The 12,889-nt window shown below is 38.7% G+C and overlaps 1 protein-coding gene across 1 annotated transcript in view; it reads right to left on the reverse strand.

Moving 5' to 3' along the window:
• The window catches only part of CACNA1S (calcium voltage-gated channel subunit alpha1 S), a 381,085-nt gene that overhangs the window by 260,582 nt on the left and 107,614 nt on the right, over positions 1-12,889 (reverse strand). Inside the window, exon 6 of the mRNA XM_069238889.1 lies at positions 7,860-8,065. Coding sequence (XP_069094990.1) covers positions 7,860-8,065 — 206 coding nt within the window. The remainder of the gene's footprint in view (positions 1-7,859; positions 8,066-12,889) is intronic.

The following is a 12,889-nucleotide window of genomic DNA, read 5'->3' on the forward strand; positions in this document are numbered from 1 at the left end:
TTATATATACTCACAAAGAGGAAGTTATAGAACCCAGCACAACTTGATTTGAACTCTATTGGTTCCTTAATCTTTCATTTGTTTTTACAGGTAACAAGCTCTCTCTGGGCCATCGGAAGGGGTGGATATTTCCTCCAACTGTGTTCATGTTCTTATGTTATTTCAACAGTACACCTTTAATTTCTATGTTGGTGAGTCAAAACATCAGTTGTGAGCTTTCAGATTAAATGGCCTTGTTCTAACTTTTTCCTCAGCAGTAAAAGTAACTTACTTTCCTCGGAGTTCGCTTCTGGTTGGCTTCTGATTTTTCTTGCTCTACCCCTTCTCCCATTCAAAATACCTGTTTCCTTTTCCAGGCGTATCTATGGCTAAAGCCTTTTGGCTTTTTGTCATCTTCTTTTTCTTCTATAACTGAGGAGTCTTTACCTCCTCACTCACATTTCTTTCTTACAATTTATTTTTTTCATCATTCTCTCTACATCCTCTCACTTTGTTTCTCATTGAAAAATGAGATGTTGTTATCAGCATGCAACAAAGGATAGTTATGTATTCACCAGTCCTCATTCTCTCAAATTCTCTAAATCTTATGTTGTCTTTACCACAGGTTTAATCACGTTGTTATCTAAATGTCTCCTACTGTCCTCCAAATGACCAGTCAACGTATTGTTTCATAGAACGTTAAAAGTCTGCTTAACCTGGTTTAAAAAACAGAGTGTGCATACTCACCTCTCAAAACGTATTTTCGAAGTTGCTGTTTTACAAGAAACACACCTTAAAGAACAAGGCTTTCATTGCTTATGCAGAAATTGGGCTTGACATGTTTGTGGTTCCCCTGCAGCTAATAACAAAAATGGTGTAACAATCTTGTTTCACAAATCCCTACAAATAGAGGTCATGAAGGAGGTTAAAGATGATGCAGGTAGATGGATTCGCCTCACCATTAAGATTAATGGCACACAGTTTTCCATAGGCAATGTTTATGGTCCTATGGGACTTAAACTTCAATTTCAGGTTAGGTTTTCCTCTCTCCTATCATCGTGCACATCTCATAATCTTGTAGTTGGGGGGCAGGAGGGGGGGTGACCTGTAACCAATTAATAGACCCTTTTGTTGACAGTCATTTGTAGACTCGATACACTCCTACTAAAATAAAGAAAGCTTTTCATCAATCAATTTCCTCCAGGGGATTAGTAGATGCTTGAGAACCACACATGTCTTGGAATGTACACCTTATTCTTCGGTTCATCACTCACATTCAAGAATAGAATACATATTCCTTACACAGAATATCCTTCAGTCCATTTTGCATGCGGAGATACGGTCTATCCTTATACCTGAACATTGCCCGGTTATATTTGATCTAGATTTCCCAAACAACACCACCTTCTCTAAACACTGGAGGTTTAGTAATGCCTTTTTACAAGATGAGATAATCATTGAACAATTTACAGTGTTGAAGGGTTATTTTGTTTAAACAATCTACCTCCAGATACTCAGATACATTTTGTGTGGATTACTTTCAAAGCGACAACAAGGTAGTTCTTGCACACATATACTTTTCCTCCAATACAACAGATACCTTACCCAGATTAAATGGAGCTAAAATACAATATAGCAAGCAATCTTGGGAAACTGAGTGTGGTACCCTGCTCAAAATAAGTTCCCAAATTTTACAGAGGCAGAAATAAAGTTGGTAGATTATTGGCAAACTATTTAAAAATAAAAAAATAAAAAATCTAAGATTACTGTCATTGCAGATAAACATGGTATTAGACACACCAGTGATTAAAAAATATTGAATGTTTTACTGTTTATTATACCATATTATTTACTCCAGAAAATACTTCCAATATAAACAAACTAGACACTTTCTTCCAATCTATTACTAAATAAGTTGAACATAAAGTGGACTTATCTCCTTTGGACTCTGAGATATCCAAGGCGGAAATCAAAAATGCCATCACCAAACTCCCAAATGATAAAGCTTCTGACCCAGATTTCTTTTTCAGTTGAATTTTACTCTAAATTTGCAACTATTTTAATTCCTACACTATTACTAGGTGTTCAATACTAATTAAGACAAGACGAAGCACAAGGTACTTTTTCTGGAGCTATGTTATGCCTACTTCCTAAAAAGGACAAAGCTTTATCCATATGCGGAGATTCCAGACCCATCTCTTTTATAAATACTGAGTGTAAGATCTTTGTGAAAGTACTTGCCTTACGCATCAATCAAATAATACTGGACTTTAAAAGCAAGCATCAATCAGGTTTCGTAAAAGGACAATATATCTAATAATTCTACTACCTTTCTTAACATTATCCACCTGGCCTCTATGTCTACTGCTCCCATAGCTGCTATAACTTTAGATGCAGAAAGAGCCTTTAGTCGGTTTAGTTGGGACTTCATATTCCGTGCATTGAAGTGGTACGGTTTTAGCCCACTTATTCTTAAAATGTATTCGCCTTTTGAATTCTTCACCCTCCACCACCATTTGTGTTAACGGCAGACAGTCACAGTGCACTAAGCTACATAGATGCACTAGACAAGACAGCCCATTATCACCTCTTTTATTGACATTTTCCCTAGAATGCTTTTTAGAAAAACATTTAGATCATCTAATTTTTCCGGCTTCAAGTATTAAAATTTAGAGACTAAATTCACATCACATGCTGATGATATAGTGCTTTTCATTTCAAATACCCAAAATACTATCCCCAAATTATTTCACCTGTTTAAAGAATACTTAAATGTCACAGGGTATAAACTTAACATAGACAAATTAGAGGTTATGCCATTAAATGTGTATTGCTTTCGTGACATGATTAAAGAAACTGGTTTTACTTGGAATTCTAAAAGTATGAAATGTCTAGCCATTTTATACTCTAAACCTACCAAAGACACTATCCAAATAAGTCTCAATGAAGTTGAGTCAAAAACTTTAGATATGTCCGATAGATGGTACCACATATTTATCTTGGTGGGGAAGACTAGCCACAATCAAAATAATTATATTGCCCATAGTAAAAAGAAATGTTGTCCGTGCTTTCATTAACACTCCCTCTTCTTTTTTCAAAGATATCCATACAAAATTTACCAATTTTTTGTGGAACAAACAAAGGTCACCTATATCTCTAACAAAACTACACCAATCTAGAGGTATCAGGTGAATCCATTTTCTAAATCTTAAACAGCATCATTGTGCTTTCACTTTAAAACAACTTTGGATGTCCCTCTCTTACACCTCCCTGGACCACACCACCATCTGGAGTCAATTAGAACATCGCAGATCACACATTTTCATTTAAGGATGTAATCCGTATTACTAAATTCCCTCTTTTCACCAATATTTACTCACTATTTCCATTGCCACACCTCTACTAACATGTTCTAACTCTCCATAGGAGAATCTCAAACAAACTCATATATGGTACAATAAATATATCAAAGTGAATAATCAAGTTCTCTCCTTGAAAAAATGGATACATACAGGAATTATAATCTTAGATCATATAATCTCAGATAGAGGCCCTATTGGCTTTCAGGGTATTCAACAAAAATGTGGAATATTCACCTACCCTGCTGCTTAGTATTAGAACCTTAAACACATTCTCCACCAACTTTTCTCCTGACTTTCACTTCACCTTCCCCTACACAAGCCTTTTCTCAGCCTTACAACTTTTCCTCACAGGTAAAGGAATCTTTCATATCCAAAATTCTCAACAATTCCCAATTTGATAGACCAAAATCTAAATTAGAAGCAACATGGGAATATGATTTTAACCACGTTTTTCCTTTGCAGATATGGGTAAAAATATGGTCAAAATTCTATACAACATCCTGGTCAGCAAGTACAACCCAAACATTATTTTATTTTTAACTAGACTTTATTATACCCCTAGGGACCTTCAATGATTGATTCAAGCTAACTACAGATAATAAATGCTAGTCATTCTCCCAAGAAAACCATGATTACATGCACGTTTTTTGATAGTCGTTTAGCTAAAATGTTTTGGTTTTAATTGGGAAAAAATTAACAAAATTTTGTGTTTCAACATACCTTTTAATAAGGTACATATTTTTGGGTAGTTCCTCTTCCTTATGACAGTTCCAATATATGGTTGGCATATTCACTGGCTTGCTTATTGCTAATGCACTGCAAACTATAACATCAAATTAGAAAGATACCACAAAAATTTCAGTGCCTACCTGGAACTTACTCTTTTATAATCATAGAATTGATTGAGCGAATGCCACACTACTCAACTGATGATTAAAAGAGATAAGTTATGGCTGCTCTCACCTCTTTTCCTTCAAACAAAATATCTTTCACTCAACTACTGATACAGTTCTCGAACCTCCTTGGATTTCTTACAGAACATATGGTTGCTATAGTACAAATTTGTGATTTTCAAATTTGCATTGTTTAATATACATAATTATTTATTCTCTCCTTCCTTCTTTATCGTCTATTCTTTTTCCATTAAAACCTATTTAAAATGCCAATACATTATTTAGTACAATATTCCAGTATTATGTATTACATGAAATGTGTTAGAATGAATTCATCTTACTACACATATCTAGCTCAATTTCAACATTCCTACTGTTCAGGAATTTGTAATGTCTTACCTAAGTATTTCCTATCTATACTACTGGAAGTTTTCTACTTTAATAAAGCATTATTAAACTAAGAAAAACCAAGATCCAAAACCAAGATCCTACAGAAGGGTAACACACTGCCATTCAAAATGAAGCTGTGCAGTGTACGGAGTGTAAATGCTGATGACGGATACAACTGGGCTTATAAAGCACTGTTAAAGACAATCATAATTTGCTACATATTATTACAAATAACAGGGCTAACTGACAGAACAAGTAACAAGGAAGCATACTGCTATTACTCTTACCCGAGTCTTGATAAGTGGAGCATTAAGACCTCAGCACTGGGCAGGAAGACCTAAGAAGAAGCACTGGGGTTTTGCTTCCTGAGCTGTGCACTACCTGAAGCAGCACACCATTAAGGCTGCCGGATGGCAGCTCAGAACAACTCCAGAGGTCTCCATGAGTGTCTGAGTTAGAATGGAGATTAGGGAGAAGATCAGAGCTCCAAAGACTGTCCTGGATTACTCGGGTGCAGAAACATCGCTGAGCCTCAGTGATGATGCAGATTCCCAGGAACAGTAAACGGCATTTGACAGACATCCACCCTCAACGTCGGCCACTCCCATGAACAGTTACAATGCTGCCTCCTTCCTCAAACTACCACCACCATTTGATACTGCCAAAAATTGAAAAAATTGTGATAGATTGACTGCATGGACAGACATTTGAAGATTTCCATGAGGCACTTGAAGAGAATGATAACAGGAAGATTATCAAGTATCTAAAAAATTTAGCTGGGGATGTTTGAATGAAGTCGTAAAGAAAATGCTGAGAACTGACAAAGAAGTCACATACCATCACATTAAAAATAAATTGAATCTCAAGTTCAATCCAGTACCAATGTTGATTATGAACAATACGTTTTCAGTCAAGGACATCAAGGAGTTGGTGAAACAAGTGATAAATTTGTGGAAAGATTCGACACATTCAAACACTGTAAGTACAAATAATTTCATTATGAAGAAGCCAGGTGGCTTCAAGTTATCAATGGTTGAACTTAGCCAAAACTTGTGCTTTGTCCGATTCATTCAGAAAATGACTGCTGAGAAAAACTCTTAGCCTGGAGAGAGTGTTAATGTCTGCCAGAGCTGAGGAACGTGCTGAGCGACATGCTGCTGTCATGGAGGCTGGAGGTGCCAAGAACAAGTCAATCATGAGTGTGAAAATTAACTCAAAACACAAGACTGAAAGACACAAAGTGACATTTACCCACAAAAAAAAATTGTGTTTCAGATGTGGATTTGCATTTCCACACAAAGTAAAGTATACCGCCATTGGACAGATGTGCCAAGGCTGTGGTAAAGAGAAGCATTTTGTGATGATGTGTAAGGCAAAGGAAAAAGTAAGTGTATAATGGCGCAAAGACAAAATGGCCGCCAGAACATTCCAGAAGCAATGTTCAACACAAGGACACAAGGCCAAGTGGCGACATCAGTTGAGGCAAATAGATAGTAAACCAAGTTGATCATCTAAATCATCGTCAAGCAGTTCTTCTGCCTCAATAATAAGTAAAAGTGAAGAAAGTGACCATGCCACATCCATCTACCTCAGAAAAACGCCCACATGTTGGACTGGTTCCATGAGAAGAAAAAAGTCAGTCAAAGAAAAGTCAACATGTCAAAGCAATAAAATCATCCAAGCAATGTCCAAACATTACATTGAAAATAAATGAATATTCAATACCTTTTATTATCGACAGTGAAGCATCAATAAATATAATACCTGAAGAGAAGTGCAATGAACTATCTCTGTTACTACAGCTTACCCCATCAAAAACCACGGTGTACACATGTGCTGCGTAGACACCCAGGAAGAGTGAATGTTCATTTGTAATAATAGTGAAAAACAAAGGTACAAGCACTAATCCATGTTCCTCAAGGTACAGCAGCAAGAGCCTACTGGCTCAGTTTTAACACGGCCGCTGACATGGGACTGATTTCTGTGAATTACAACATGAACGCTCATCATGAAATACTAAGTCAATTCCCTTCATTGTTTCATGGTTTAGGAGAGTTAAGGCCCCTTGTTTTTTTTTGTTTGTCTTTTTACTTTTTTGAGAGTTTAGGCTGATGCCAAGTCCTAAGATGGCTACCAATATTTCCTGGTTTGAAGTGTTGGCAGCCAATCAGAGCTGTGCATTTCCCTGTGCACAAGCTCATCTTCTCTTGCAAAGTCTTCACGGCCAGAGATGTACAAATTTATTTTCCCTTTAATATCTCCCAAACTATTAAATGGATTTACACCAAATAAGTGAAAGGACAATCTGCGTACTAAAAGCTAGCTGTCTGCCAAATTTTTAGCTATTCCGGCCAGTGGATTGGGCTGTAGTTGTATCTATACCTATGAACCTATGGGAATTAACATTGGAAACACAACTTTTTGACCCCCCCTTCTTTCTCAGCCCCTGTTTGATGGATCAACCCAAATCTTTCTGTGTGCAACAAGAATCACTGGCACACTTTTTCTTTTTTTTTCCTTTTTTTTTTTTACAAAGTGTCACAAAGATTTGTCAAATGTTGCCAAAGATATGGGAAAATCAAAAAACAGTTTTTCTATGAAAACATGGTCGTAACTATAACTACCTAGGTGCTAAGTATATATATCAATATAAATAAAATATTAGAAAATCATTGGGCAGGCATGCATGCATATAGAGGCTCTCAGCGGACTCTGTATTAGCAGAACGTAATCGCTAGAATAGAAGGCAATGAAAGCTTGATTTAGAATGTTGGAGTTCACAAGTACACACTGACGAATAAAGATGAGTGAATTACAGCTTGTGTGTCCTAGTCATTAGTGGGTACCCAGGCTGGGGAAGATGCTACAATAGTAAGCACACTTATCGATTCAACGTGTGCTTTACTTTTACTTTTAAATTAAAGGAAATGCGCAGATTGTGAACAGCGGAAAGCGGAAATCGTCACTTGCATCAATTTTGTTAAATTAAATTTTTCTTTGCAAATCATAACAGGTGTTTTTTTCACTTCAGTGGGGAGAGTGAGTGGAGCTTCGTTTTTTTCTTAGCAAAGCAGCATATATGAACAGAACTGATTATCAAAAGTTACTATGCTCCCTAATTCCTAAGCTGGTGGTGCTTGATTTTCCTGCTCAACTGCTACCAAAGGGGAACAGCGAGTTGTAAAATAAAAAAAAAAGCGCCTTCACTATAAGGGAAGAAACAGTTGAAGCTTACCCAGTACAATACATCAGTCCAGCTCTCCATTGTTATGCACTGGTAAACTGTCAGCATGGAAAAGCCGAAGTTGTCAAAGTTGGTGATGCCTTGGTTTGGTCCTACCCAACCGCCCCTGCACTCAGTGCCAGGTATTGTGCAGGGCCTTCCATGCCCTGTAGCAGCACATGGTGCTGGCTCCTCGTTCTCCGCTGTTGCCATTATATCTGAAACAGACAGAAAAATAGTAATTACATCGAAATTAGTATGTACTGTATACTATCTAGATAATCAAACATTGAATAATTGAAGAGGAGGAACATCGAAGGCAATAGCAATTGAGGTAATATTATTATATAATACAGATTGATATCTAAAGCAAAATGGTATGTGAATAAAATGTGAACAAAAGACACAGATGAGCCAGAGCTGTGAGAGTGGGGTGGAGTAAATGTGCAACTGGACATGTCTGAATTGTATTCTGCTGTTTGACTAGTTTATTTTACATTGATTATGCGAATAACCTTCGCTCAACATTAAAGTTCCTCCATTGCAGTTCCCACACCATTGCAATTTTAGGCTGCTGGAAGATTAGCCTCTGCTAGTCCAAGGAGAGAATGGTCTATGGAGGGTTAGGATGTATAGTCGTCCACCTTCCAACTCCTGTCGGTGTGTTTATGCCTGAAGAGCCACATGTACAAAAATAAATTTGTTTCAGCATTCACAGAGTGGAACGGGTCAGTTGGGAGGCCTTTCCCATTTGCAATGATTCTCACCTCTTTTGAGTAGTTGATAAAATATGAATGTCTTGCAGTCGTAATTCTGTCGCAAAAGATTCATACAGGCCACTACCACTCTGTATTTAGAAGAGACGCCTTAATTCTGTAACATGTTTCCAAACTGCAATTTGTGCTTTATGCATATGAAAAAGGATTTTTGTGGTCAGAAAAGCAAAGATTCCCTGAATCAGGCTATTTCCAACTGCAAAATTTCTTTTAGTTTTGCTGTGTTGCCCTGAACTGAAAGAATAGATTTCACTTGTTTCATGTCCTTTTATCACTTCTTAGTGAGGCTTTAAAGGAGGACATTGATACCTCGGTTCTCAGTAGCAAGTTTGCTTGTCACGGGTATCTAATTTCTATTTGTTGGTTACACTCAGAAAACATTTCCATGAGAGGGCAGGTCTTGCAACCTACTCTGGCACCTAATCTGAGTGTCTGTCATCTAGGTTCTTCATGACTTGCTGATAGTCTCACTAATGAAAACTTCTTCCAATGGCCTTATAACAAACCTATAAATGAAATTGCACAGGGACACATTGTTACTCTGTTGAAGACAGCACACCTCCACTGTATCAGTTCTGCTACATCAAGTGACACTATATCAGCACCTCTACATGCTGGGACATTACATTGTAAAAAGTAACTAATATGTATAAGTGTTAATTGTGAAGTAGGGTAACGGCAACTTAAGTCAGTCAATTTGAAAAAAGCAGGGTTCTTGGTGTTTCCTCTCACCTCCCAAAGATGATAAAGTCATTGATGGCAGAGTAAAAGTAAAAAACCTGCACATCAAAGGCATTCTCATTTCTTTTTCAAAAATGAAATATTGTTGGCAAAATACTATCACTAAAATCACTAAAGTGATTTACAATAATACTATGTACACCTGCAAAACGTTTCAACTACCCCCATGAGGGGAAACTTGGTCATGGCGTTCAGGTGCTTCTGATAAATTAACAGGTGGAAAATACTTGATCTAACCCTAATCATTATTACCTCTTTATCTCAGCCCTTACATTAGGGATAGGAAGGGGTGTGGTTATCTTAATTTAATTGTTGAATCTGTATCTAAACATCTGTCTGGTTAAAATTTTGAATGGTTTAAAATGAATTTTAAATTGTTGTTTTTGGTCGCTGTTGATTACAGTTGCTTAAACACAGAAATTGTTTAACCCCTTCTCAGCTTGGAGTTTTCCTAGTGTGCCCCAACTGGTTATACTGAAATTAGATATGGTTAGAGAAATTTGTAGCCTAAATAGTTTTACCCTCAGCTGCCTGCAAAGATCTATGGACCTCACCTGACATATAAGTGAGAAATGTGTTAACGCATGCCATGGAGCAGATGCGCTAATTGAGTTAAGAGCGAGTGTGATTACCACAATTTAATTGTTGAATCTGTGTCTAAACTTGTGACTGATTATAATTTGGGATGGTTTTGAACTACTTGTTTTAACGATTTTTTTAAATTAATATTTTTATACTCTGTGTATTACAGTTGCTCAAACAGTGAAACTGGAACTGTGTATTGATTTCTAAAACTCCTGAGGGGGTTCAAAAACAATTACATTGAAAGGGGACCACTCTGCCTCACTTTGAAACCTTTGTTCACCACCCTAAGCACAGGATAATTTGATTTGGAGGTGCCATTGTGTCCTCGCACCATATTGCCAGTTTGGGCTAGCATTTTGATCATGCACGCTCTAGTGTTTGTGGCCAGGTGGGGGCGATCATTCAGCCTGAGGAGGGGCATAAAATGCAGGCTGTGATGCAGAAGTGCAGCAGGTGTGCTGCTGGCATGCCACGGGCAAGCCCATCTGCACCCATCCGCTTTTAGCCAGTGTCCAGTACGTGCCATACTGTCCAATTGGTCTGAGATAGGACTATTGTGTGCAGCAAGGAAGCGCTGCACCATCTTAGAGTTGAGCACAAATGTTACATTGGTTTCTCGCCTTCTTCTGGCCAAATCTCAGTAGACTGACCTTGCTCAGTCTCTCTCTCAATGTCCTTAGATACCGGGGATGCCCCTACTACACCTGTTAATAACAACCTGCCCAACATATGAACCCTTAGGAGATCATGTTAATCGACGCCTGGCTCAAAAATGCTTAACCCCTTGTCAAACCTAAGTTTGAAATATGGTCTCTGCTATCAGACCCTGAATGGGAACCAATGTTTGTCACAGAGACATGGCTTAATCCTGCTGCCATCTCTGCTATTTTTTTATGATCCCTGAAAGTTATTCTACCTTGCACCAACATTTTAAGAAAGTAGGAGGAGGAAGGACTCATCTTTTCCATTAAAACCTTGGAGTAACTATCCTTCTTTGGATCTCCTGGTTTACATACCGCTGGAAAAACTGGGTAACTTTCTGGATACCATGGCTGATGTCATCAGCAGTGCCTTAATACAATATGCTCACCTCACAGTCTTGACCGAGTCTAACATACATATAGATGACATCAGTGACACAGCAGGTCAGGCTTTCATAAGTACATTGACTGATTGTATTCTACCCGTAAGATTAATGGGCCCTGCACATACCGGAGGCCACCAACTGGACCTCATATTTTCCAACTATGACACTCTACTGTTACCCCTTTGCTGTTGGTCTGGTCAGACCATGTGTTGATCTCATTTACATTTGGCTTTCAGGGGCCTAGTACCTGCCATCCTACAGGAGTAGATATGACAAGGTCCTGGCATAAAATCAAGGAAAACACTTTCCAACAGGCTTTTGACTCTCATATGACACTCACTTGGTTTACTGAGGTTGCTCTGGATGCACTTAACAATATTAGTGCAGCATTAGAGAAGACTAAGGCCTTTAAAGTGTCCTTAGGAAAATGCACAAAACCATCTGCTACATGGTTCACTGAAGAGCTAAGGGAGTGCAAGTGCAATTGTAAAAGGCTTGAAAAAAAACGGAGGACTAATTACAATGTGAATGACATAGTGGCGTATAAGGCCACCCTGAAACTATTCAGGGGAGAAATCCAGTCATCAGGGGCTATGAATGTTTCTCTGCAAATAGTCAAAGCCTCTAATGATCACAGGGAGAGCTTTAAAATATTAAAGACATTCTTGGTGCCTAGTAACTTTCAGCAGCATTCCCTCCTTCCCAGCTGCCATGTGGCTCTCTGGCTGACTTCTTTACAGAGAAGATCCAGAACATATACAGCCAATTTAAGCAGATTTCGGAGTCCAAGAAGACAGCAACAGTAGGAGTTTGCCCCTCAAATGTTGCTTGCCCCATTTCATCTTTGCCCCTCTCACTGTGGGGAAAACAGGGCAGCTCATGGTCAGGTGCAACTTGGGTTCACCTTTGGATCAATGTCCGGCTCGGTTTTTAAAAATCTTCGAGTGTGTGATTAGATCAATGGTTACGGAGGTACTAAACAGTTCTCTGGCTTCAGCCTCAGTACCTGCCAGATGGAATAAGACTCAGGTGCTCCCATTGCTAAAGAAAGTTAGGAAAGACGAGTCACACTCATCAAGCTATAGGCCCATTTCCCTGCTTCTAGCGTATTCCAAAACTGTGGAAAAACAAGTGAATAAGCAGCTGTCAACTTATTTACAGGAGAATTACATGTTACATCCTATACAGTCTGGTTTCAGGCCAAGCTTTGGGACCAAGGTGGCTCTTTTGAAGGTCACGAATTTCACGACCAACCTTGAACAGGGCATTAAAGCACTGGTGGTACTATTAGATCTCTCAGCTGCCTTTAAAACAGCGTCTCACAAAATTATTTTAAATCATCTAGAAGCCATAGGAGTAAGGGCTCAGGAATGCACTGGCTGAGGTCCATTTTTGGCTGATAGACATCAGGCTGCCCATCAACTCTTTTCTTCTCCTCCTACTGGCAGTTTGAGCAGGGGGTCCCGCAAGGCTCAGCCCTGAGATCATTACTGTTTAACATCTATGTGTTCTAAATTGACAGGAGTAGTGGGAACATGGGACTTCAAGGTTGTCTCCTACAGGGATGATACCCAGTTGATGCTCTCCTTCAATCAGATAGAAGGCTTAGTCACTGAAAACTTCCAGGGCTGCCTCAGTGGAGTAGCAGACTGGATGAAGAGTTATCTCAAACTTAATGAGGACAAATCTGAGATTCTCCATCCCCCAGAACATAGAGAACTGGTGGCCTTCAGAACTGGGTAACCATCCTCCACTCCCCCGGCCCTTTTGGCAGTAGTAAAAAACCTGGAAGTTAAGTTTGATCAAGACCTGTCCTTTAAAACACAGATTCAGGCAGTGCTAGGCACATGCTT

Source organism: Pleurodeles waltl, chromosome 6, assembly GCF_031143425.1.
Source record: "Pleurodeles waltl isolate 20211129_DDA chromosome 6, aPleWal1.hap1.20221129, whole genome shotgun sequence".
NCBI lineage: Eukaryota > Metazoa > Chordata > Amphibia > Caudata > Salamandridae > Pleurodeles > Pleurodeles waltl.